At 61.9% G+C, this 25,447-nt stretch overlaps 1 protein-coding gene across 4 annotated transcripts in view; it reads left to right on the top strand.

The window, feature by feature from the left end:
• The window catches only part of OSBPL5 (oxysterol binding protein like 5), a 67,236-nt gene extending 42,034 nt beyond the window's left edge, over positions 1-25,202 (top strand). For 2 of the 4 annotated variants that reach the window (XM_061161496.1, XM_061161506.1), the window contains exons 4-22: positions 1,569-1,649; positions 1,905-2,006; positions 3,159-3,362; positions 4,397-4,481; positions 6,184-6,355; positions 6,743-6,947; positions 7,993-8,177; positions 8,701-8,782; positions 10,163-10,261; positions 10,681-10,777; positions 11,752-11,850; positions 18,956-19,053; positions 19,485-19,574; positions 19,664-19,800; positions 20,212-20,397; positions 20,618-20,744; positions 21,979-22,126; positions 22,482-22,584; positions 24,284-25,202. In XM_061161496.1, coding sequence (XP_061017479.1) covers positions 1,569-1,649; positions 1,905-2,006; positions 3,159-3,362; positions 4,397-4,481; positions 6,184-6,355; positions 6,743-6,947; positions 7,993-8,177; positions 8,701-8,782; positions 10,163-10,261; positions 10,681-10,777; positions 11,752-11,850; positions 18,956-19,053; positions 19,485-19,574; positions 19,664-19,800; positions 20,212-20,397; positions 20,618-20,744; positions 21,979-22,126; positions 22,482-22,584; positions 24,284-24,422 — 2,439 coding nt within the window. In that variant the 3' untranslated portion in view covers positions 24,423-25,202. The remainder of the gene's footprint in view (positions 1-1,568; positions 1,650-1,904; positions 2,007-3,158; positions 3,363-4,396; positions 4,482-6,183; positions 6,356-6,742; positions 6,948-7,992; positions 8,178-8,700; positions 8,783-10,162; positions 10,262-10,680; positions 10,778-11,751; positions 11,851-18,955; positions 19,054-19,484; positions 19,575-19,663; positions 19,801-20,211; positions 20,398-20,617; positions 20,745-21,978; positions 22,127-22,481; positions 22,585-24,283) is intronic. The other 2 variants (XM_061161487.1, XM_061161515.1) reach the window with 2 other exon arrangements.
• The last annotated feature ends 245 nt before the right edge of the window (positions 25,203-25,447 follow it).

The following is a 25,447-nucleotide window of genomic DNA, read 5'->3' as shown; positions in this document are numbered from 1 at the left end:
CCCAGAGCCTGCCGCCATCGCTACTGCCTCAGCCCAGAGCTTTTTTCCGGGGCAGCGTCCCCCAGGCGCCCTGACCATGCCCCTGGCTTCCCGTGCTCTCGAACGTCCTGACTGGTCTCAGAGAGTGCGCGCAGAGTGACGCTGCCCGGGCCCAGCCCCCTTCGGAGCTGCGCGACCGCGGGCAGGTTCTGAGCCTCTCTGTGCCGCGGGGCGTGGCTGGGAGCGTGAGCAGAGCTGCCGTGATTCCCACGCACACCCGCTGTCCCCAGCGCGGCTCTCACCCCTCCTTGCCGCCGTCCTAACCCCGCACCGGAGGCTTCGCCCGGCACGTGGTGCTGTGGGCACAGCGGGCCGACTGGACAGCTCCGGTCAGAGCCCTGCCACCGGCTCCGCAGCCTCAGTGGGCACCAGATGCCCAGCGACGGTGGGAGTGGAGGAGGGCATGGCAGCCCGCTCCAGGATTCCTGCCTGGAGCATCCCACAGACAGAGGAGCCCGGCGGGCTGCGGGCCACGGGGTCGCACAGAGTCGGACACAACTGAAGCGACTTAGCACACCAGGCCTGCCCCCTGGGTGGCGGCAAGACCTAGGTGAGCGAGGGCAGCCGCGACCTCAGAGGACGGGGCGGCCAAGGGGTCCACACCCCTCACTTTGTGCGGGGAGGGAGCCGGGGCCGGCCGGCCTCCGGGCCCCCCTCCCTGGCTTGGCGGCTCGGGGTCGGGGCACGCGGCCCAGCGGACAGCGCAGGGCAGGCCCGCCTCCGCAGGGGGCAGAGCGGGAGCGGCTCTGGCTCCGCAGCCACAGGACTCTGTCCCCGGGGCCTGACGTGGCCCCTCAACCACACGCAGCCGCGGGCGGCGTGGAAGGGACTGGCATGGCTGGCGCCAGAAGAGCCTCCCTGGTGGATGCAGAAATCTGGATTGTGTGATTTTTGCATCCCACCTTGATTCCCCGCCCCCCAATCCCTTAAAAATGTGAAACCCGGGGCGTCCCTGGTGGTTCAGTGATTAGGATTCCATGCTTTCACTGCAGGCAGCCCGGGTTCAATCCCTGGTTAGGAACTAAGATACCGCAAATGCTGCCCCCAAAAAACTGGTAAAACCCATCCTGGGCTTGCAGGCCCTACAGAAGCAGGCAGGAATCTGCAGCCTTTAGTCCTGACGTTTTCTCCCCACGCCCCAACCCTGGCCTCAGTTTCCCCGTCTGTAAAAGGACTGAGGGCCCGTCACGCCCACATCTGTGGACGCAGCTCCGCCCTCCCCCCGCCCCACAGCCTTGGACAGCTGGAGGGGGCCTGGGTGTTGCCCCCCGACTGGCAGCTGCTGTCAGGGCGCCAGGGACAGAGGTCCCCCCCTGCACACACACGAGCCCAGGGAAGGGGCCACCTCGAACACCCACCACGGTGCCCCCCCAGCTCTTGTTCACAGGTTCGCCTCACTGCCTGTTCCCTCCGTGACCCCGCACGGGGGTGGGGCTGGGGGGGCAGCGGACTCCCACCTCCTGCTCCCTGCACCCCCAGCACCACCCTCTCCTGGACTGCACGCACCCCAACCTGAGTCTCTCCTGCAGGCGGAATACAGGCTGTGCAACGGGTCCGACAGGGAGTGTGTGTCCCCGACAGCCAAGGTCAGCAAGAAGGAAGCTCTCAAGGTGGGCCTGGGCCCGGGGAGGGGCCGCGGGCCTCATTTGCTGGATGAAGGGGCGCCCGGGCCAGTGCGGCCAGCCCCCGCCTCCAGCCTGCCGAGGGGAGGGGGGCGGACGGCACCCCAGCCCCCCCACGCCCCCGCTTCTCGCCCTCTCCCAGGACCCGTCCTCGTCTCCCAGCTCGATGCCCGTGGGTGGGAGCCCCGGGGAAGGGCCAGTCCAGGGCCTTCTCCGCTGACCCCCACGGTGCCCTGGGCCCAGGCGCAGAAGGAGACCTACCGCCAGGAGAAGAAGCGTGCCACGAGGCAGCTGCTCAGCGCCCTGACGGACCCCAGTGTGGTCATCATGGCCGACAGCCTCAAGGTGAGCGCAGGCCTCGCCTCAGCCCCGGCTGCTTCGGGGGGCCGCCCCAGGGACGGCGCAGGCTCACCAGCCCCTCGGGAGACGGCTGGGCGTGGGGGCCGTGGCAGGCTGTAGCCACATCCTGGGGCGGCCCTGACCAAGGACCGCAAGCTGGTGGCTTACAGCAACCAAAACGGACCCCCAGGTCCAGAGGCAGAAGCCCCAAATCCAGGTCCTGGCGGGACAGGCTCCTTCCCAAGGCTCCGAAGGAGGGCTCTTCCTGCGTCTGCCCGCCGCTGGGGGCCCCGGGTATCCCCGGACTTGTGGCCGCCTCCCTCCGGCCTCTGCCTCTGCGGTCACCTGGTCCCCTCCTGGGTCTGTGTCCTCTTCTCCTCTTACAAGGACACGGTCGTTGGACCAGGGCCCCTGCTCCAGGACCGCCTCATCTTCACTCGGTCATGTCTACAGAAAACCTATTTCTGTTTAAGATGGAGGGACCCCTGGCCTGCGGGGGGACCAGAGTCCGGTGGAGTCCCCTGCTGGGGACACAGGAAGGAGGCGAAACTCTGGTTTCTGGGGACAGGAGTGGGCTGTGGTCAGAGGCCTGTGTTCAGACCTCTCTGAGGCCACGAGCGACTGCCTCAGCCCCAAGCCTCGGTTTCCCCCTCCATAGAGTGGGGATAAAGCTGTGGAATCCTTGGGGCTCCTGCGAGGGGCAGAGGAGAAAGCAGACTCGGAGCCTGGGCGTCTGCAGAGCTCTGGGCCTTTGTGGGCTCTTTTTTCTTTTTGCTCCACAAAATTAGGAATAAAAAACTAGGTGCAAAGGTGAATATTAATTTAGAACGAAAAAAGAAATGATCACAAGTTTCAAAATCACAAGGCTGATAATTACAGCAGTCACCGCTTATTGCCAGTTCCTCCCAGGCCTAGGGCAGGGCCTTGAACTTGAACTTGAACTTGAGCTCTGGGAACTTCACCAGTAAATCTGGCTACATCATCTTTCTTTGGATTCCCCGTCTTTTAGAGTTCCTGTTAAAGTCTAAAAGAGAACCCGGCCCAGAGCCTGGAGCCAGGGGCCCAGTCCGTCTGCAGTTCAGATGCCCTCGGGGTCCCAGCAGTTCAGATGCCCCCGGGGTCCCCAGCCGGCATTGACGGCAGCACCCTTCCCCCCAGATCCGAGGGACCCTGAAGAGCTGGACCAAACTGTGGTGCGTGCTGAAGCCTGGAGTGCTGCTCATCTACAAGACGCCCAAGGTGGGCCAGTGGGTGGGCACGGTCCTGCTGCACTGCTGCGAGCTCATCGAGAGACCCTCCAAGAAGGACGGCTTCTGCTTCAAGCTCTTCCACCCGCTGGACCAGTCCGTCTGGGCTGTGAAGGTACCGCAGTGCGGGCCCCGGGGCTCGGGGGGGCCAGGCGAGGAGAGATCCCCACGGGCGAGGTGGGAGGGGTGGGGGGTGCTGGGCGGGAGGAGAGCAGGGCCGGGCAGTCAGGAGCCTCGTGCTGGGCCCCAGGAGCGGGGGGTCCAGAACTGGGCTGACAGTTCCAAGGGTCAGTCACTCGGTGGCCGGGGGATCAGAGATTGTCAGTGGCCTTCCATGTGGAACACATGTTGGGGTGAGGGGTGCTCGGGACCTGGGGACCCGATGGGTTCAGATCACATGTCGAGCCCTGTCCAGAGGCTGAGGAACGGGGCCATGTGAGGGCAGCTGCTCCAGGCCCAGACCTCCCCCTTCAGAACCTGGGGGCAGCCCAGCCCAGGACCAGAGCGGTCAGGTTGCCAGAGGAAATCCAGAATGCCTGGGTACATTCAGATTTCAGAGGGAGATCAAAAAGGTTTTTTTTAGTATGTTGTTGTTCAGTCGCTAAATCGTGTCTGACTTTGCGACCCCAAGGACTGCAGCCCACCAGGCTCCCCTGTCCTTCACTGTCTCCCAGAGTTCATGCGAACTCACGTCCATTGAGTCAGTGGTGCTGTCTAACCATTTCATCTGCCGCCCTCTTCTTTTGTCTTCAATCTCTCCTTGCATCAGGGTCTTTCCCAGTGAGTCGGCTCTTTTTTTAGTATAAGTATGTCCCAAATATTGTATGGGATATATTTAAACTGTGTATATGTAATTTTTCTGAGATTCAAATTTAACCAAGCGTCCTGGATTTGCACATGCTGATTCTGGCCACCTAAATGGGGGCTCAGAGAGAAAAAACGAGGGTGGGGCCGCCAGCTGAGAAGGAGGTCCGGGAGCGCCCACTCACCTCTCTTGCTCCCTGCTGTGTCTACATGGCCGGGTGCCTGACCCCACCTGGGGGTCCCGAGGCCCCGGAAGCGTCTGTGCGTGTGCGTGTGGGTCCCCATGACCTCCTGACCTGTGTTTCGTCCCGTCCCTTGGGTGACGCCGCCTCTCTGTCTCTCCAGGGCCCCAAGGGCGAGAGCGTTGGTTCCATCACCCAGCCCCTGCCCAGCAGCTACCTGATCTTCAGGGCCGCCTCTGAGTCTGACGGTGAGTCCCACCCGGCCTGCCGGTCTCCACGGTGACCCCACGTGAAGCACCCCTGCCCCTTGGTGGGGGGATCGGCCAGGTGCAGGGGACCCCGGCTTGGACCCTCCCGACGCCATCCAAGGGGGCAGCCCGGCGTCAGGGGACCAGCCCCCCACTCACCTGCCCCGTCTCTGAGCCTCAGTCTCCCCCATGGGCAAGGGTGAGCAGTAACACGCTCTCCTTAGCTGCTATGAGAATGCGATGACCGTATGTAACAGATACCAGCTGCTGAGTGCCAGGCACCCCTCAGTCACCAGGTGCTGCTCTTACCAACGACCTGGGGAGACCCGGGGAGACAGGCTGGCGGAACTGCCCGGGGCGGAGGGACGTGCGTTCCTGAACTCGCGCGTGCTTGGCGCGCCCTCTCGCGGCCGCCCCGAGTTAACGCCGCTGTCTCCCGCCCCGGGGAGCGGGCGCAGGGCTCTCTCTAGTGGTCCGGGGCCGGGGAGGCGCTGCCCAAGGCAGCCGGGCCTGACCACCGGACTCTGGGCCTCCCGGCTGCCCCCTGGTGGCCAGACGCCGCGTCGACGCTCCTGAGTGGCTTGAATGCCACGGTCTGTCCGCAGCACCCCCACTCGGTGCCACGCCCCTCCTGGGCCCTGGGATGGACAGGGCGGCGCGGCTCCCATGGAGCCTGCTATCTGCTGGGGGAGGCAAGCAGAGACCCTTCAGACAAGGCCAGCTGGGCTGAGGCATGAGCCGAGTCCCTGACGGGGTCGGGGGCCATGGTCAGGGAGGAAGGACGTCCACAGGCCCTGGGGGTTTCAGGGTGGGCTTCCCGGAGGAGGGGAGTTAGGGAGGGAAACTTACTACCCCCAGGAGGGTCACACTTTAAAGGCTCGGAGAAGTAAAGAAATGCGCTCAAAGTGCTTGAACCGCAGGTCTAACCTGCTGGCAGCCTCCACCAGGAAGGCAGCAAAGGGCTGGGGACCAGGGCTGGGTTTGGAGGCGGCTGGGTCCATCCACCACCGCTCTGCCCTTCAGGTCGGCCCTCCCCCCATCTCCCAGGGCTGTTCCAACACCAGGAGCTGCCTCCTCGGCCTTGGTTCAGCAGCCCCCTCCCCAGCCTGCCACCCACGTGTGCTCCAGGCCAGCAAAAGCCCTCAGCCGCAGAGGCCGGGCCCTGCCTGGACCTGTGGGGGCAGTTTCCATCCGGGAGGGCCCTGGTCCCAACTCCACAGGTGGGAACTTGCAGGGCCTCTGGGTACAGACGGCTTCTCAGGTGGCGCGAGTGGTGAAGAACCCACCTGCCAATGCAGGAGACGCCAGAGACGCGGGTTCAATCCCTGGGTGGGGAAGATCCCCTGGAGAAGGGCATGGCAACCCACTCCAGTATTCTTGCCTGGAGAATCCCATGGACAGAGGAGCCTGGTGGTCTACAGTCCATGGGGTCGCCAAGAGTCAGATAATAACTGAAGCGACTTACCACGTGGGGTCCTGCTTAGCGTGTGACCTTGAGGCGGTCACTTACCCCTCCCGGCCTCAGTCCTTTGTAACACAGGCGAATAACCATGTGCTAGGAGTGGGGGGTCCTGCGGAGGCTCCTTGTTGAGGAAGGGCAGGGTGGGGGTGGGCCAGCTCCCGGGCAGCGGGGCAGGGGTCTTGCCCATGTGCCCTGGGCCCCAGCCGAGCTGGGGGCTGCTCATCCCACCCTCGCCCGCAGGCCGCTGCTGGCTGGACGCCCTGGAGCTGGCGCTGCGGTGCTCCAGTCTCCTGAGACTCAGCGCCTGCAAGCAGGGCCGCGACGGGGAGCCTGGGTCCTCGCCGGACGGGTCGCCCTCCTCGCTCTGCGGGCTGCCCGCCTCGGGCGCCATCCATGACCAGGACCTGTTCCCGTGAGCAGGGGTGCGGGGGGCGGGGGCCAGCCCCTCCCAGGAGCTTGGGTCTCCTGCCTGCTGGGCGCTCCTGGCAGCAGCACGCGGGATCTCCTTGTACGTGGGGAGGGGATGGGGAGCAAATGCCACAGAGATCTGGCCACCTACACCCTGGCCCCCAAGGCAGGCCTCCTCCACTCCAGGGGGACCCCGGAGCCTGAGTGTGTTCATCTGTGAACTGGGACTAACAGTGTCAAGTGCCCATCGCCGAGACTTTTAAACACAGGGAGGGGGGTGAGGCGCCCAGCAGGGAGGGGCGCCCCGGTGGGGGTGCTGGGTGTGTGCCCAGAGGTGGGGGTGCCTGGCCTCACAGTGACCAGCTGCCCGCGGCCACCATCCACCTTCCAGACTGAACGGGTCCTCCCTGGAGAACCCCCTGGAGAACGACGCTTTCTCGGACAAGTCAGAGAGGGAGAATGCCGAGGAGTCGGATAACGAGACGCACGACCACAGCCGGAAGACCGAGAGCGGCAGCGACCAGTCCGAGGCCCCGGCGGGCCCGGGACGCAGAGGGACCACCTATGTGGTGCAGGACCACGAGGAGCTGGGGGAGGTGAGAGCCGCCCCGCCCCGAGCCCCCAGCCCCGGAGCCGCGAAGGCAGCACCTGGCTGTCCCCTCGGGGAGAGTCCCGGGAGGGCCCGGGACCGGGCGGGCCAGGGTGGCGGGACTCGGGGAGAGCCCCCGGAGAGATGTGAAGGGCCCACTTGTTGGAGAAGACCCTGATGCCGGGAAGGACTGAGGGCAGGAGGAGGAGGGGGCGGATCCTGATGCAGGGCGGGCTGCTGGCACCCCCCTGTTCTGCTGCCTCCCAGGGGTCAGGTCCAGCTACATACACCCCAGGCCCAAGACCTTGGATCCATAGGTCCTGGGGCTCCACAGGGAGGGGAGAGGGGCTTGGCATCACCCAGGGGCTTCCGTATCCCAAGGGTGATGGTCCCAGCCCTGCCAAGGATCACCCGTCCTGCCAGCCGGCCGTCCCCAGACAGCCGCGTGACCCTTTCTGAGATGGTTCTGCCCACCTGAGAGCCTGCGGTGGGCGTGTTCTAGGAGATGGAGCCCCACCCGGTCCCCAAGCTCCCCATCCACCACGCCCCCACCCGCTGCCCAGACAAAGCCTGCGGCTCCGGGGAGGGTGCGACGTCTCAGGGGAGAGAGGGGTCCCCGTGTGCTCCTGAGGGAGTGAAGGCCCCCTTCTGAAGGGGGTGCTGGCCCGAAGCCCCGGGGTCATGTCCCTGGGTGGAGAGGAGACGGGCTGGGGGTGGGACGAGGTCTCTGCTGCCGTGGCACGGGAGTGTGCGAAGTGCACACACGGGTGTCAGATGGGCACAGGCCGCCAGGGGCAGAGGGCGCCCAGGCCATCTGGGCTGGCCGGGAACCGAGGCCCGAGGGAGCTGGCCTGGGCCAGCAGGCGCCCCTCTGGGCTCGGGGGACGCATGCTGGAATAGGCAGGGGTCAGGTGGGGCCAGGACAGGCTTGCTGGGCGTGGGGGCCGGGCTGGGGGGACCCCCGATGGGGTGGCAGGTGCGCCCCTCGCAGCTTCCCCGGGCACCGAGGCTCCCTGCCCGGCTCCGGCCTGACCCGGCCCCTGTGCCCGCAGCGGGGCGAGGCGTCGCAGGTGGAGACGGTGTCGGACGAGAACAAGAGCCTGATGTGGGTCCTGCTGAAGCAGCTGCGGCCGGGCATGGACCTGTCCCGCGTGGTGCTGCCCACCTTCGTGCTCGAGCCGCGCTCCTTCCTCAACAAGCTCTCCGACTACTACTACCACGCCGACCTGCTCTCCAGGTATGCCTCGGGGAGGCCCCAGCACCCATCCCTGGGGATGCAGAGGGTCCCTGGGAGACGTCCGTCAGGGCCCCCATCGCAGGGGAGCCCGGCACCCTCTGTGCACCTGAGCCCTGGCACTGTTAGCCCTCAGGCTGAACAAGGCCAAGGGTGGAAGGGGTCCTGCAGACTCAGGAGCCCATGCAGAGGGAGCTGGGTGAGGGGGAGAGCACCCTGGTGGCTTCCTGGAGGCGGCATCTTGCCAGCCTCGAGCCGGCCGCGCCCTCACTGCCCCAGCGGTGGAGCCACCCTGATGTTTCCTGACCCGATTTCCCGGAGGTGGGAGACTCACCCCCCAACACACACACACACACACACACACACTTCCCTTCGTCATGGCATCGGCACAGGGCCGCTTGGGAAGGGCCTGGGTTTCCAACAAGCCGATGGAGGTTGAAATGGAAGGAGGGAGGGGCCCGGGAAAGGGAGGAGAGAGGCCCAGGTCCCCGACCTGGAGTGAGGGTTCCCCCGCCCGTGGTCGCAGGGCTGCGCTGGAGGAGGACGCCTACAGTCGCATGAAGCTCGTGCTGCGATGGTACCTGTCCGGCTTCTACAAGAAGCCCAAGGTGAGCGCACCTGCTGGGGAGGGATGGGGGGCGGCCAGCGGGAGGTCCACCCAGCCCCTGCCTGCAGTCGGGGGTGAGGGGCATCCTCCACCCCCCAGGATTGTCCCCCCAGGTCCTCAGAGATGGGGGGCCGGGCCCGGACTTCCCACCCAGGGACCCGCTGGCGGGGCCAGGCCCCCAAGGTGGTCCCGATCCCTGAAAGGCCTGAGCTGGGCCTCCACACCTCAGAGAAACAAATGCTACACAGCAGTGCCAAGAGGAGGACATAGGCCCCTGAACCTCGAGGAGCCCTGGGGACCTGTGGGTTTTGGGCACGAAGCCCCTTTTGAGAACCAAATCCCGGGCTATGATGAGAGCAGGGCCCCTCTGGCTGTAGTGATGGGAGGGGCCTGGGGTTCCACGGGACCCAGGATTCTAGTTCCACGTCTCCACTATGCCGGAGGGGAAACTGAGGCTCAGAGAGGGGAGGGGAAGGCCCGGAGTCCCAGAGCAGTTTGCAAGTGGGACCAGGTCTCCCCACTCTTCTTGGGGCTTTCCACATTCTGATGCAGGCCCTGGGCAAAGCCAGGGGTCCGGCCGTTGGGACAGAGGGCGCACTCCAGAGGATTTCTCAGAGGAGGGGGCTCCGCGTGCCAGGTTGCCCACCCAGGACAGCACACTGGCTGCCGCAGAGTCGGCTCAGAGCCGGGTCTAGGAAGCTTGGGTCGGAGAAGGACTGGTGGGCAGAGTGTGGGAGCTGTGGACGCGCAGGGACACCTCCAGGGGCTCTGCAGACGGTCACGAGCCCGGGTGTCCGGGCTGAGGCCCATGTGTGCACACAGCGGCAGAGACGGACATCAGATGTGGGGGAGGCGGGTCTGAGCTGGGCTACAGGAGAGCCGGGCGGAGGGCTCTCCACGCAGGGAGACTGTTCCCTGATGAACTTGGACTGTTTGGGGAGCAGAAAAGAGGTGAGTGTGGCAGAGCTGGGGCAGGACATGCTGGAGGACTTGGGTTCTCACCCGAAAGGTCACTGGAAGCCGCCGGGGGCTCTGAGCGGGCGGCGCACTGGCTTCCCGGGCGTCCAGGGAGAGTGGGTGGTGGTCAGGGTCTTAAGAGCCCCTCAGAGCCGAGATGTGGACATGACACGTGTAGGCTGTTCCCCCCCCCGCCCCCGAATAGAAATCATGGGCAGAGCATAGTCTCCCCGGAGCAGGAGTGGGGTGTTGTTCTGGGACGCTGGCTGCAAACGGGGCGTCCCTTGTAGAGACCTTCTGCCTGCCGGGTCGGTGGGCAGGGGCAGCCCCCTCACCGTCCTTCGGTCCTCAGCCCAGCCCAGCCGGCGTCCCTGGCCGACCCGCACCCGGTGTCTCACGCCAGCCTCTTGTTCATTGCCTGCAGGGCATCAAGAAGCCCTACAACCCCATCCTGGGGGAGACCTTCCGCTGCTGCTGGTTCCACCCCCAGACCAACAGCCACACCTTCTACATCGCCGAGCAGGCAAGGGCCACCCTGGGCTGGGCGCCGGGCTCTGCGGTGGGCGGGCCCTGGCGGCGGGTGGGGGGTGCCTCAGCCCAGGCCTGTTTCTGGGCGGCCCCACCTTGGACTGTCGGAAGATCTCTAGTGTCACTGCTGCCAGGGGGATTCTCTCAGGGGTGCAGACCCCACCGTGGCTGTGACAGCCGTGTGTCCTTGGGGAGGGCCCAGCGTGTCCCGTCTTCCTGGGGGCCCCTGGGCGGGACACAGGGATGGCAGGCAGTTCCTGGGCCAAGTCCCAAGATGAGACTGCCCTCACGCCTGCTGCTGGGGTTGGGAGGGATGGGGGGCCGGGGCTGCCCGCTCCTGGGGCTGGGAGGGATGGTGGAGGCCGGGGCTGCCCGCTGCTGGGGCCGTCACTAGACCTGCCTCCCTGCCCACAGGTCTCCCACCACCCACCCGTGTCCGCCTTCCACGTCAGCAACCGGAAGGACGGCTTCTGCATCAGCGGCAGCATCACCGCCAAGTCCCGGTTCTACGGTGAGAGGGGAGCGGCTCCCTGGGGTCTCCCCAGGGGCCTCGGGGAAATGGGGTGGGGGGGGACTGAGCTCTGGATTCAGGGGTCACCAAGACCTCCCACGGGGGCCGTATTCCTGTCCCCACCTCTCCCAGCAGGGACCACGAGGGGGTAAAGTGCTCAGAACCTGGGGTCCGCAGAGGCCCCCAGGCGGCTCCTCCCATCCCTCTCTCAGCCGTGGGGTTGACGGGGGTGCTGGGAGGATAATGAGAAAGGGCCATGTGCAAAGGTGCCTCCAGGGCCGGCCGGCCCGTCCAGCACCGCTGGCCGCACGCGGCTATTTAAAGGGACTCAGATGGAATGAAACTTACCGGGCGGCCCCTCAGTCACTCTGGCCATGGCGCAGGTAGCCACAGGTGGCCGCCGTGTCGTAGGGCGCGGGGTAGGACTGCTTCGCCCTCACAGGACGGTGCGTCCCGCAGACCTCGAGAGCCCGGCAGTGGGATTCTCTGCGTTTCTCCATGTGGTGGCCTCGCTGTGTCTCTCGCTGGTGGACAGGTGGGCCGAGCGCCTCTGTGTACCCAGCTGACTGCGTGGGCTCTGCCCACCTTTTCAACCCCGTGCTCCCGTCACCGACTGTGTGCCCTTGAGTGGCCATACCCTATCTCTGGAGGTGTCTAAAATCAGAGCAGAGGCCCTGGTTTGGAAAGGGTCAAAGCCTCCCCCTCAGGAATCCCGGCTTTAGTAACTGAAATAAACGAAACACAGCTGAAGTAGCTCCTCAGGATGCACACGCCGTGTGCAACCTGGATGGGGCTTTCGCAGAACCTGGGGCTCAGAGAGCTTAAGTCACCCACAGTCACACAACCCAAGCTGCCTGGGGCTCTTCCCACCTGTTGGAAGGGAGCCCAGGTCCTGTGACTTGGGATAGGGGTGGGGGCCCAGGTCCCCAGGATCCGGCTCCACACGCTGTTCCTACTACCCCGTGTCTCTGCAGGGAACTCGCTGTCAGCTCTGCTGGATGGCAAGGCCACCCTCACCTTCCTGAACCGGGCAGAGGATTACAGCCTCACCATGCCCTACGCCCACTGCAAAGGTGAGAGGCTGTGGTTTCCGCCCCGGGGCAGAAACTCAGTCTTTGACTGAGCAATACGCATTTAAGTTCCTCCCTCCCTTTCTTTGGCTTGGCAGCCCTGGGTTTCTGTCTTCTTTTTACATGTATTTGTTCATTTTTGTTTTTGGCAGGGCTGGGTCTTGGCTGTTGTGCGGGGCTGTCCTGTGATTGCAGCGAGCCAGCAGGGCCTGCGCTGTGGTCGTGGAGCACAGGCTTCTCACTGCAAGCGCTTCTCTGTCTCAGAGCTCGGGCTCCAGGCCCTCAGGCTTCAGTGGTCGGGGCTCGCAGGCTCTGGAGCTCGGGCTGAGGGGCTCGCAGGCTCCGGAGCTCTGGCTGAGCCGCTGTGGTGCCCAGGTTTCGTTGCCTCTCAGTTTGTGGGGTCTTCCCAGACCAGGGATCAAACCTGTGTCCACTGCATTGGCAGGCGGATTCTTAGCCACTGGAGCACCAGAGAACTCGGCTTTTTTCTTTTATTTGTAAGGGTTTTTGTTTGTTTAAACTTTTTAGGCTGCGATTTCATGGTTTTGATCAAGTGTGGAAGTTTTTAAGCCATTCTTTTTTAATACTGCCTCATTCCAATTTCTCAATTTTTTTGTAGAACTTCAATCAGACATTCTATGCCCTGCATTTCATATCCTTTATCTTTTTGTGTTCTAGATAACATCTTTAGATCTAAACCTTCAACTCTTACTAGCCTTATACTTAATTCATCCACTGAGTTTAATTTCGACGTTAGGGAGTTTTTTCCCATAACAATTTCATTTGCTTTCATTTCAAACCTGTTTGTTGGTTTATATTTGTATCTTGTTCCTTGATCAAGTTCAAAATTTCTTCTTAAAGATCTGTAAACACTGTAAACATAATTGTTTTCTAGTCTCTATCTAGGATTTCAGTATTCTAGACAGTTTACTGCTGGGTCCCCTCTGCCCACAGTGGTGAGATGCTGAATAAACATTCCTTCAGTGGATGACTGTATATATTGAGACTGTGGGATTCTAATCCTATTGGGGGTCTTCCCCTATACTAGGCTGTTGTGTCTAGTAGGTTGTGAACGACACAGGAAATTTCTCTATTTGTAAAAAATTTACTTATTTATGCACAGGCTTTCTCCAGTTGCAGGAAGCAGAGGCTGCTGTTCGTTGTGGTTTGTAGGCTTCTCGCTGAAGTGGCTCTTGTTGCAGAGCACCGGCTCCAGGGCACGGGCCTCAGCGCTGTGACACGTTGGCTCCGCAGTTGTGGTTCCCGGGCTCCGGAGCACAGGCTCAGCGGTCGTGGTGCCTGGGCTGAGACGCCCCGCTGCATGTGGGATCCTCCCGGACCAGGGGTGGGACCCGTGTTCCCTGCATTGGCAGGTGAACTCTCAGCCACGGGACCGCCAGGGACGCCCAGGAAGTTTCTATTGGAGCTGCAAACTCACCTTATACATTCAAGGCCAGGGATGTGAAAGGTGGAGGCACTTTTAACTCCAAGTGAAGTGAAAGGTGCTCAGTCTTGTCCAATTCTTTGTGACCCCGTGGGCTATACAGTCCACGGAATTCTCATCAAACACATGTGAAAGGACAGTGACCCCCCTCCCCCACCACGTACCCACAACACAGCGGTATCTTGCTTCCTTTGTTCTCGGTCACACGCCTCCCACCTCATTCATTTGATGCAGACTCTAGACATCACATCATCTCTGCTTCAGTTTGTGTCACTACACGGCACAAGGTCAGGATTCCCCTTCTTAGCTGTAATCACAGGTCTATCATTACATACACAGAAAAAGTAACCGAGACTCTTTCCTTAATATCACCAGATAGACAGTCAGTATTCAAAGTCCCTTAATTGTCATAAATACATGTATGTTTATGTACGTAAAGTGTTGGTCGCTCAGCTGTATGTGACTCTTGGCAACCCCATGGACTGTGGCTTGCCAGGCTCCTCTGTCCATGGGATGCTCCAGGCTAGAATACTGGAATGGGTAGCCTTTTCCTTCTCCAGGGGATCTTCCCGACCCAGGGATCGAACTGGGGTCCCCTGCGTTACTGGCAGATTCTTTACTGTCTGAGCCACTGGGGAAGCCCAAGAATACTGAAGTGAGTAGCCTATTCCTTCTCCAGGGGATCTTCCCAACCCAGGGATTGAACCCGGGTCTCGCATTACAGACGGATTCTTTCCCAGCTGAGCCACAAGGGAAGCCCTTTAACCCCGAGAATCATGCCCAATAACGCTGTTTCCTTGACTCTCCTTTCGCTGAGGTACAGGGAAGTGAGCGTCCCAGGTGTATGGAAATGTCTAGAACACACTTTCCTTGCTACTCTGAGGCAGCCCCTCTGTCCTGCTCCGCACCGGACACCAAGGGTCAGGTCAGCAAAGGCCTCACTGCTCAGAGGACAGATGCTTCTCTTCTTCCTCCTCCCCTTAGCCCTCCCCCTCCTCCCCTCCTCTTCTTATTTTTTTCTCCCAGAGGATTACTCTTATTTATTTATTTACATGCCTATCTGTTCATCAGTGCATTTAAAAGAACATGACTTTTTCATCAACTTTCTGTTACGGAAAACATCAAACGCATGTGAAAGGCCAGGGGCACCTCCCTCCCCCCACCTACCCACAACAAAGTGGGTATCTTGCTTCCTTTGCTCTCAGTCGCACCTCTCCCCCTCATTCATTTGAAGTAGACTTAGATATCACATCATCTATGTTTCATTTTGTGTCACTACATGGTAATGAATCACTCACTACAAGGTAAGCATTCCCTTTCTTAGCTGTAATCACAAGACTATCATTATATACACGGAAAAAGTAACCAAGACTCCTTCCTTAATATCATCAGATATACAGTCAAAGTCCCCTAATTGTCATAAATACACGTATGCTTATATACGTCAAAGCATTAGTTGCTCGGTCGTATCTGACCCTTGGCAACCCCATGGACTATAGCCCTCCAGGCTCCTCTGTCCATGGGATGCTCCAGGCCAGAATACTGAAGTGGGGCAGCCTTTCCCTTCTCCAGGGGACCTTCCCGACCCAAGGGTCAGACCCCCATCTCCTGCATTGCAGGCAGATTCTTTACCCTCTGAGCCTGCAGGGAAGCCGAGGTGTGTACAGATACACGCACATACATATGTTGCAGTTCATTTGTTTGAAGAGGATTCCAGGTGAGGGTCACACTCTGTGCTCGGTATGACCCTGTACCTTTTTTTCCCTCACAATGTATTTCTTGAAGAAAAAAGATCATTTTCTTGCGGGGTTTCCTCCGGTCTGGATTTACGAGCTGTGTCCATGGTGCAGCTGAACGTATTCTCTAGAATCTGGAAGCTGACCTCATCCCTGGAGGCTCGATCCCTTTCAGGCACAGTTTTTCCAACGCGACAACAGTAGGTAGTTGCTGCCTCCCCGCCATGAGCTTCACGATGTCGAGTTGTCTCTATCTCTGCAATAGTAGCGGCAGGGATGGTATGTGGATTCTCAGCTTCTGCTTCTGCTAACCTGGGAGGCACCACAGATGGTGATGGTCCCTTGCTCCTTCATCCAGCCAGCAGGCAATCTTCTGCAAAGAGAAGCTCCCACTCACTACCACGTGCTCAGCCCCTCGGTCCGGCACACGTAGGATAAATGCCAGATTTTTTCTTTTTTCCAAATGTTGTTGTGTTGTTCAGTCGCTGAGTCATGTCCAACTCTCTGTGACCCCATGGACCGCAGCACACCAGGCTCCCCTGTCCTTCACCGTCTCCCAGAGTTTGCTCAGATTCATGTCCACTGAGTCAGTGATGCCATCCAACCATCTCATCCTCTGTCGTCCCCTTTTCCTCCTGCCTTCTATCTTTCCCAACATCAGGGTCTTCTCCAATGAGTCAGCTCTTTGCATCAGGTGGCCATAGTATTGGAGCTTCACTTCAGCATCAGTCCTTCCAATGAATATTCAGTGTTGATTTCCTTTAGAATGGACTGGTTTGATCTCCTTGCTGTCCAAGGGACTCTCAAGAGTCTTTACCAACACCACAGTTCAAAAGCATTAATTCTTCAGCACTCAACCTTCTTTATGGTCCAGCTCTCACATCTGTACATGACTGCTGGAAAAACCATAGCTTAGACTATAGAGACCTTTGTCAGCAAAGTGATGTCTCTGCTTTTTAATACACTGTCCAGGGTTGGCATAGCTTTCTTAGGGGGCAAGTGTCTTTTAATTTCCTGGCTGCCGTCACTGTCCACAGTGATTTTGGAGCCCAAGATAATAAAATCTGTGACTGCTTCCATTTTTTCCCTTTCTATTTGCCGTGCGTGAAATGATGGGACAAGATGCCATGATCTTAGTTTTTTGTGTTGAGTTTCTTTCAGCCTCCTCTTTCACCCTCATCAAGAGGCTCTTCAGTTCCTCTTCACTTTCTGCCATTAGGGTGGTATCATCTGCATATCTGAGGCTGTTGATATAATGTTTCTGGCGTTTTCAAAACAGTAATGAGTTTCCCCTCTGAACTCCTCCAGAAGTGGTCTGGGTGAGGTCATGTTGCTTTGAGCATCATTTGATCAGAACATGCATGATCATAAAGAGTATTCCAGCTGGAATCACACTGGCTGCTCCTGCTGCCACGGTGACCAGCAGGAGCCCTCAGATTGGCCCTGGGACCTTGGTACACCCAGCCTGAGCGGCCTGCCTCCTCCTGCCGGGATCCCAGGAGACTCTGGCGTTTCCTGCTCTAGCCCGTGAGTCAGCCATTTCTCCAGGGAGCCTCTGGTTCTTTCCAGTAGGAAGAGGTATTTTAGACTTAGACACCATTGTCTGGAGGCGAGGTCTGCTTCCTTTGAGTGGTCTGGTCTCTGTTTCCCTAGGGCTTTCCACTGAGCCAAACGTAGAATGTTTTGTTTTGTTTTTTTAAGATTAAAACAGATGCGTTCACACTTACATTTCCAATCCAGATTCAAGATTTTGTCCGCGCTGTTCACCGCATGTGAAATGTCTTCCTCCCATAGAAGACAGCCTGTTTCCATGAGCCTGTCAGGCGAGCGTATGGTGCTCGGTTCCGTCTCGTCACAACAAAGATTTGGAGCGACAGACATTAAAGCCCTCGCGCGTCTCAGCTCTCGGGTCTGGACAAACCGAGTCATGGCTCTTAGACAAACCAGCGTTACAGCTCTATTTTATTTAGAAGATAGCAGGAGATCCATCCTCGAAGAACAGAAGAGAGTGGAGGAGTGTGCCGGCGCGCGGTGGGGAGGGGGTGGGTGAGAGAGAGAAAGAAAGAAAGCGCATACGCACACGGCGGGGAGAGAGAGCGCGCTTGGCTCCTCCTTTTATATGTTTTCTCCCCCCTGGGCCCGCCCTACGCAAATGGGGCTCAGCCTGGAGTGCTGCCCTACCTGAAGTCCTCACTCCGGTCCTCGGACCTCCCTCTGTTCTATTTTTGTGGGCTTTTCCCTTCCAGGTCTTTTAGCCACTGCCATTTTGGACTCCTTTTCCCTATTCTAACTACCTAACAAGCCCACCCGGAGAAGGCAATGGCACCCCACTCCAGTACTCTTGCCTGGAAAATCCCATGGACAGAGGAGCCTGGTGGGCTGCAGTCCCTGAGGTCGCGAAGAGTCAGACATGACTGAGTGACTTCACTTTCACTTTTCACTTTCATGCACTGGAGAAGGAAATGGCAACCCACTCCAGTGTTCTTGCCTGGAGAATCCCAGGGACGGGGGAGCCTGGTGGGCTGCCGTCTATGGGGTCACACAGAGTCGGACACGACTGAAGTGACTTAGCAGTAGCAGCAGCAACAAGCCCACCACACTCACTTTCTATCTTGCTCACACCCCACCCACAACACCCATAACAACACAGCCCCGCCCGCCCGCAGGATGATGGCTGGAGACAGCATGCCGTGCAGTGAAAGTCCTCGCTCATTCTTATCTGAGTCACTGCGACCCCAGGGACTGTAGCCCGCCAGGCTCCTCTGTCCATGGGATTCTCCAGGCAAGAATTCTGGAGTGGGTAGCCATTCCCTTCTCCAAGGGATCTTACCGACCCAGGGACTGAACCCGGGTCTCCTGCATTGCAGGCAGATTCTCTACCATCTGAGCCCCCAGGGAAGCCCATGAAGGCTATGATCTGTGCATTCCTTCCCATCTTCGGTAGGTCCCACTGGGATCTGTGAGGCTGCTGAATCCTCCCCACTCAGATCACGCCACGAAGGGACACTCATTCTGGTCTTTAGTTTCATTGCACTTTGGATTTTTAGGAATTGCTATTTCATCCTTAAAAAAAATTTGTAAATGAAAACATGTACCTCATTCCAAAGTCAAAACTACAAAGCTGGGTATAGCCAGTTCTGGGGTCTCTGGTGCCCTCACCCCGCACACGGGGCCCCACACCTGCTTCTGTGAGCCCACGCCGCTCTGTCCTGGACAAGCGCCCGAGCAGATCGGAGGCACTCTCCCTTCAGTGTGGCTTTTCTATTGGGTGCCAGGAGGATTTGGGGGTGATTCCCGCCATGTTGCTACTTCAATTAGCTTGTGTTTTTAAAGAAGTTTCAAAAGACATATTTTATCCCACATCTCTTAAGTGTCTTAGGGTGACAGTGATCCTTCCTTTCTTCCTTCTCTTCTCCCCTTCCTTCCTCATTTCTTTCTTTCTTTCAGAGTAAGCCTTCCATCTGACCAGAGATAGAAGACTCGTGCTTTCCTTCGCTAATTAAAACATTGACGTATTAAGTTAAAACAGACCCACGCGGGGCAGGAACTGTGGAGCCAAGTGACCCACAGTGATGAGGGTCTCCTAGGGGACAGTGGGGCTCCTGGGAGCCTGGAACAGGGGCTTCCTGGAGGTGGTGACCCAGTTAAGGGTGGGGGTGTCTCTGAGACTTAGCAACTCACATGAGCAAAGGCCCTGGGGCCAGGGACCCCGTCCGCCGGGGATAGCGGGCCAGCGAGGGGCCAGGTCCGATTTTCACCGTCCTGGCAGCACTGGCCCCCGGAACACCTGCCGTCCGCCCGCTCCCTTCTCACCCTCGGGGCCTGACACACTCATTCCCGTCTCAGTGCTGCTGGGACTCCACCGAGGCCTGGAGGCTCAGCTGGCCCCAAGGCGGCCCTGACCCCCGCTACCGTGGTTGTGTTGCAGGCATCCTCTACGGCACGATGACCATGGAGCTGGGCGGCAGGGTGACCATCGAGTGTCAGAAGAACAACTTGCATGCTGAGCTGGAGTTCAAGCTCAAGGTAGCACAAGCAGCTCGGCGGCCCCAGGGCCTTGGGGGGCGTGGGGCTCAGGCGGGGAGAGGCGAGGCCTTGGGGGGGGGGTCCCCCGCCACCCTCTCTGTCTCCAGGGATGGTTTCCTGAGCAGGGGCACATGGGCGAGCGGCTCCTGGCCCTCCTGCAGCACAGCCAGAGCCTGTGAGGGGCGCAGAGAGGGGAAGGGGCTGCCCGCAGACCACACAGCAGAGCCAGGAAGGCCGAGGCCCGTCCCCACTGCGTGGCACGAAGGCCTGGCAGGGAGCCTGCACCCTGGAGCTCCGGCTGGGCCGCAGGCGCGTGTGGCTGCCCCCGCTGTGCATCGGGGCTGGGAGCTTGCACCCCCATGAGGAAGGGGCCCCTCCTCCTCCCCAGCTCAGCACCCTCACCGGCGTCCGTCTCGGGCGTGTTCCCACAGCCCTTCTTCGGGGGCAGCACAAGCATCAACCAGATCTCGGGGAAGATCACGTCGGGCGAGGAGGTCCTGGCGCGGCTCACGGGACACTGGGTGAGACACCGCCTCCGGGCAGGTGCGGGTGGGCCCAGACTCCGGAGGCCACGGCCGGCACCTCTGACCCGCCCGACCATTGGGGGCAGGACAGGGAAGTGTTCATCAAGGAGGAGGGCAGAGGAGGCGCCGAGCTCTTCTGGAATCCCAGTGAGGAGGTGCGCAGGCAGCGGCTGAAGCGGTACACGGTGCTGCTGGGGGAGCAGATGGAGCTGGAGTCGGAGAGGTGAGGCCTGGGCGCTCAGGACCCCTGACCCCAGCCGGAGCAGCCGGGCTGGCGGCTGTGATCCCCTGGATGCATGCTCCCTGGATGTCCCTGGCAGGAGGACAGACCTGAGGGGATCCCTGGTGGCAGAGGACACGTCTGGCTGTGCGAAGCTGGAGGGAGAGGAAGGGAGGCCTGGGGAAGAGTGAGCTCTGTAGGGAGGACCCTGCTGGTGCCAAGTGTGCACCCAGCATAGGGAAGAACCATCTCATGGTAAATAAACAGTGCCCGGGGAAGATGGGCACCCTGATAGGTAGTGAGCTCCCTGTTGCTGGAGGCAATCAAGTGGAGGTTGCTCTGAGCCTCCCCTCTAGTGTGAAGGGACAAGGCTGCCCAGGCCCTCTTGGCTCAGAGCAGGCGCTGCACTCGCAGGCTCTGGCAGCACGTCACCAGGGCCATCAGCGAGGGCGACCAGCAGAAAGCCACACAGGAGAAGTTTTCCCTGGAGGAGGCGCAGCGGCAGCGGGCCCGGGAGCGTCAGCAGAGCCTGGTGCCCTGGACACCCCAGCTCTTCCACCTGGACCCTGCCACCCAGGAGTGGTGCTACCGATACGGGAAGTGAGTGCTGGCGGACAGCGGCCTGGGCCCCTCGGGGGTCGCCCAGCAGACCCCCACTGTCCTGGCCCTGAGTGAGGGGGAGGGAGGGTCACGCGGGGGAGGCTGTGGCCGCTCCCCTGGGGGCCCCAGCCCTGATGAGAGGCTGAGGGCCGGGCCGGGAGGGGGCCCCTCACTGTGGGGGCCACCGCCCCTACCAACCCACACTCTCCGGACCCTCCAGTCACAGCCCCTGGGACCCCCTGAAGGACATCGCCCAGTTTGAGCAAGACGGGGTCCTGCACACCCTGCAGCGGGGGACCATGGCCGGCCAGACCGCCTTCCTGGGCAGCCCGGGGCCTGGGCTCCAGGTCAGAGCCACCCCCGGGCCTGGCCTGGGCTCCTCCGCCCCCACCTCACACCCATCTAACTTGGCCCTCCTCCTCTGAGCCCCCATCACACTCTGACCCACACACATCAGGGTCTCCCCTGGTGTCCCCCTGGGTCCCTGTCCCGCCCTTCCCCACCCAGCAAGGGGCCAAGACCCCTGGACTTGCAGGACACGCAGTTCCTGGGACACCCCGATGTTCAGGGCACTGTGCTGAAGCGTCCTCCGTGGTGTTGGCGGGGCGGTGTCCCATTGTACAGATGGAAACACTGAGCCTCAGGGCAGCCCAGGGGCTTGCCCAAGCGGCAGGAGGAGGAGGAGGAGGCATTTACACAGACGCCTGGGCCTCTGTGGGTGGGTGAGGAGGGTGGGAGGGGCAGGGGGTTGGCGGGGGTGGGGAGGACAGCAGGAGGCCCTGGGGAGCACAAGGGAGGAGCACTCTGGCAGAGGTGCCGTTTCTGGGGACTGGGGAGCCTGGGGTGGCCCCACGTGTGGAACAGCGCCTGCTGGGCGCCCACTGTGCACACAGCTGGGGGACACCGTCCCCCCAGGCGGGGAGGGGTGGGCTCCCCCATCTTGCCCAGTGGCCCCAATTTCCCCGAGGTACCTCCCCAGCCATGTGTCCCGGCCCCTTCCCCGAAATGCCGCAGCCCCTCAGGCCGGACCGGATGGCCCCGGCCCCTCTTCACCCTCCTCCCTCTCCTCAGCCTCTCCCGTCAGCGCGGGCCCCATACCCCAAAGCCTGCCTGTGTGGGAAACCCCCCTGCCCCGGCAGGGTGTCGGGCACCCCCTGGGCCCTCGCGGGGACAGGCCTGCGGTCACGCGGCCACCCCCATCCTCCGGAGGCTGCTCTGAGGCTTGCCAGCCCGGGGGTCCCTGCGTCCACGCTGGGGAAGCCCCGGCCATCAGCGCGCGCTGAGACGGTCAGCGCTGCCGGCTCCGGAGTCCAACGGCCCGTACCCGTCGTCTCCCCGTGTATGGGGGTCCGGGGGGCGGCGGGGTGGGCACTGCAGTCAGGTCAGGGCCAGGCCTGTCACCCACCCAGAGCCAGCAGCCTCCGCCGCTGCCGGCCGCCTCTTCCACGGCCGCCCTGCCGTAAACCCAGCACCATGGCCCCACGGCCAGCGGCAGCCCAGAGGGTCCCCCAGGGCTCAGGTGGCCCCGCGGGTGCGGTGGGTGTGGGCAGGCTCCCGCTCAGCCGCTCCGTCTGCCCCCAGGGGTCCGCCCCCAACCCGCGGCTCCGCAAGCCCAGCGACCAGCCCTCGGGCCACAGCCAGGTCACGGAGAGCAGCGGCTCCACGCCCGAGTCCTGCCCCGAGCTCTCTGACGAGGAGGAGGAGGAGGAGGACGGCGACTTCGTTCCGGGTGAGACCTGTGGGCCGGCCCCTCTGGACCCGTGAAGCCGGGTGGGGCCGGGGGCGGGGCCGGGCTCCGAGTCTGCACTTGGGGCTGGGCGCCCGGCGAGGGGCGGGGCTTGCCTCTCTGGTCTGTGACTCGAGTGGGCTCCGGCTTTTCGGTCCCCTGACTTCTGGGAGTGCCTGTCTCCCCGTTTGGCCCCCCTGGGCTTCTCAGAGGCTGGCTGAGCCTGGGAGCTCCCTCCGGGGCGGGCACCATCTCCCTCCTGTGCCAGGGGCTGCAGGGAGGCGGGCCGTGGCCCCAGGCCCCCACCCGCCCATCCTCACGTCTCCGCGCTCCTTCCACGTCTGCCCGACGCCCCTAGGCTGCGAGAGCCCGTGCCCTCGGTGTGGGAAGGAGGCGCGGCGGCTGCAGGCGCTGCACGAGGCGATCCTGTCCATCCGGGAGGCCCAGGAGGAGCTGCACAGGTGGGCCGCCCTCGGGGGACCAGCCCGGGCGGCGGGGGCTTAGAGCGCAGGACCGCCTGCGCTGGGGCTGGGGGCGGGGGCCTTCATGTGAACTGTCCTTCCGGCTGCAAACTCTCAGGACTTCAGAGGGTCTGCTTACTGAGCGAGGCCGTGGCACCTCATGGGTTCTGCCATCTGCGAGGGGCAGTCGGGGCAGGGAGTGCAGTGGTGTGTGAACAGCCTGAGCTGGCCGGGAGACGCTGGAAGCAGCCGGGGCTTGATGGAGCCAGGAGAACGGGTTGGGGGTGGGGCGGGGCAGATGGAAGCTGGAAGGAGGTGCTGGCGGCAGTGGCCACCCCCCAGCCCCAAGACCAGTAGGACCTCAGGAGCAGCGGGCCAAGTCATGTCGGGAAGGCCTGGGAACACGTTCGGTTTCGCCCCCCGCCAGGAGACAGAGCCCTGCTCGCCAGCCCTGCCTCAGAGCCAGGCTCCAGTCATGGCTGCAGGTCTCTGAGCTGCAGAACCTTGGGCTGTCTGGGCCTCAGTCTCCCCATCTGTGAACTGGGGGTAACAGCAGTGCCCCTGGGGCAGGAGGGAGATGGGGCGGAGGGTGGGGCTCTGAGCCTGGTGCCCCGAGAGCCCTGGGCAGCTGTGAACCCCTGTGCTGCTCTTGGGAGCCTAGAACCTCATGCCTGTGACGAGGCCAGTCCTACTTCCCCTGCGCCTCACCTGAGGGGGCCCAGAGGCGTTTCTCGCCATTTGGTACCAGCTCCATCACGATGCTGTGCAGGGCCAAGGGAGACGGAGACTCACAGCTTGTAAGAGTCGGGGAGGAACGTGGTCTCCATGATCAGGGAGGGCTTCCTGGAGGAGGATGCATTTGGGCAGGGCGGAGCTGGAAATGGGGAACGCAGAGGTCAGTCCAGAGCGGCGGGCACCACAGGATGGCCGCTGCCAGGAGGAGGGGGAGTTGATGTGAGAGACTGAGACGGAGGAGCCTGGCCCGGAAGACGTGGGAACTGGAAGCGGGGTCCTTCTCCATAGAAGGAGATTTCCTGCTTTGCTGCGAGGGAGGTGGTGGAAAAACAGCCAAAAGCTTTGGCTTTTGGTCCAGACACAGTGATGTCAAGAGGCCAGGACAGAGCTGCAGCTTTCCTGGGTTGCCGGCCAAGCCCCAGACCGGCAGCTTCAGCTACAGGTGTTTGCCCCTCCCCAGCCTGGAGGCTGGAAATCCCAGATCAGAGCAGGGCTGGTCCTCCGCAGGCTGCTCTCCTGGGCATGCAGACGGCCGTCTCCTCCCCGCGTCCTCACAGGGTCGCCCCTCTGTGTGTGTCTGTGTCCCAACCTCCTCTTCTTACAGGGACCCCCAGTCCTGTGGGATGAGGGCCCAGCCTAGTGACCCCATTACTTTATTTACCTCTGTAAAGGTCACAGCTCCAAACAGTTGCATTCTGGCTGCCAGGGGTCAGGACTCCAGCACAGGACTTTGCAGATGCCATTCAGCCCACAGCAGTGGAGGTGGGAGGGGGGATGTGAGAGCCCCAGCTCCACTAGCCCTGACCCCTGTCCCTGGAGGGTGTGCCCAGGGAGTCCCAGGCAGCCACCGTGCCCTGGGGCCCTCCCCCACGCGAGCCCCCAGCCCTGTTTTCACCCGAGGGCCAGACTCCTCACCATGCTGCTTGGCTGGCATTGGCTGAACCTCCGCGCCCTCTCGTTCCAGGCACCTCTCAGCCATGCTGAGCTCCACGGCCCGCGCCAGGCAGGCCCCGGCCCCAGGCCCCCTGCACAGCCCTCGCTGTTGGTTCCTGCTCTGCGTGTTCCTGGCGTGTCAGCTGCTCATTAACTACATCCTCAAATAAGAGCCCTGTGGGGATGGCGTGGGCATCGTCTGCAGGACTGGGGGGCAGTGGGGAGCTGAGCCTCCCTCTCAGGCACCTAGCACTTTAAGCCAGCCCCGTGGAGGCAGAGACTCCGTGAGCGCAGCCCCCATGGACGGAGGGACCCACGGCCGCAGGACAGCAGGAGGGATCTGGGCGGGGGGTGCCACACGGGATACCCCTGGCGAGGCGCTGGCCTTTCCCACAGGGCCCTCCGCCTCGCGCTGGCCTTAATGCTGAAGCCAAATGCCACTTTCACCCTGGGCCGCGCTCCCTGGCAGCCTTGCCTCATCACCCCCTCCCCGGGCAGCCTCGGGGGGGCTGATGGCGGAGGGGCAGGAGGGCCTGTGGGGCTCCAGGTGTCGCCCTCCAGCAGGGGTGAGTGGGGGGCTCTGAGGAGCAAGCCGGTATGCCAGGTCCTCTTGGGGGCCCAACACACAGAGCATCGCTTCCCGAGGCCCCGCCCACACTGTCCTGGACGGGCTCCAGGGGGCTCCGGACGCCGGCTGGGCTGCGATGGGGCTTCCTTCTGACCCCTGTGCTATCTGCACGGTGGGGCCCTGTTCATACACTTCACAGGCCCGGCCCACCTCCCTCAGCCCGGACATGCCAAGCTGGGGCGGGCACAGGTGAGCGTGGCGTGCCTGGGGGGCATCCCCGGCCTGGGCCCGAGGAGGGACACTTTGTTTAGACGGATGCACGGTCTTCCCTTCCCACACATTTTTAATAAACGCAATTGCAATATTTTAGGCAGGCTGCGAACAGCGTCTGTCAACTGGCCTCTGTTCCTGTGTCAGATGCCGTGTCCGTGTGTGTGTGTGTGTGTGTGTGCGCGCGCATGTGTGCGTGCGTGTGTGTGTGCGCATGTGTCCGTGTGTGTGTGTGTGCGTGCATGTGTCCGTGTGTGTGTGCGCATGTGTCCGTGTGTGTGCATGTGTGCGTGCGTGTGTGCGCGCGCATGTGTCCGTGTGTGTGTGTGCGCGCGCGCATGTGTCTGTGTGTGTGTG

This window comes from Dama dama, chromosome 2 (assembly GCF_033118175.1).
Source record: "Dama dama isolate Ldn47 chromosome 2, ASM3311817v1, whole genome shotgun sequence".
Lineage (NCBI taxonomy): Eukaryota > Metazoa > Chordata > Mammalia > Artiodactyla > Cervidae > Dama > Dama dama.
This window is presented reverse-complemented; position numbering and strand designations above follow the sequence as displayed.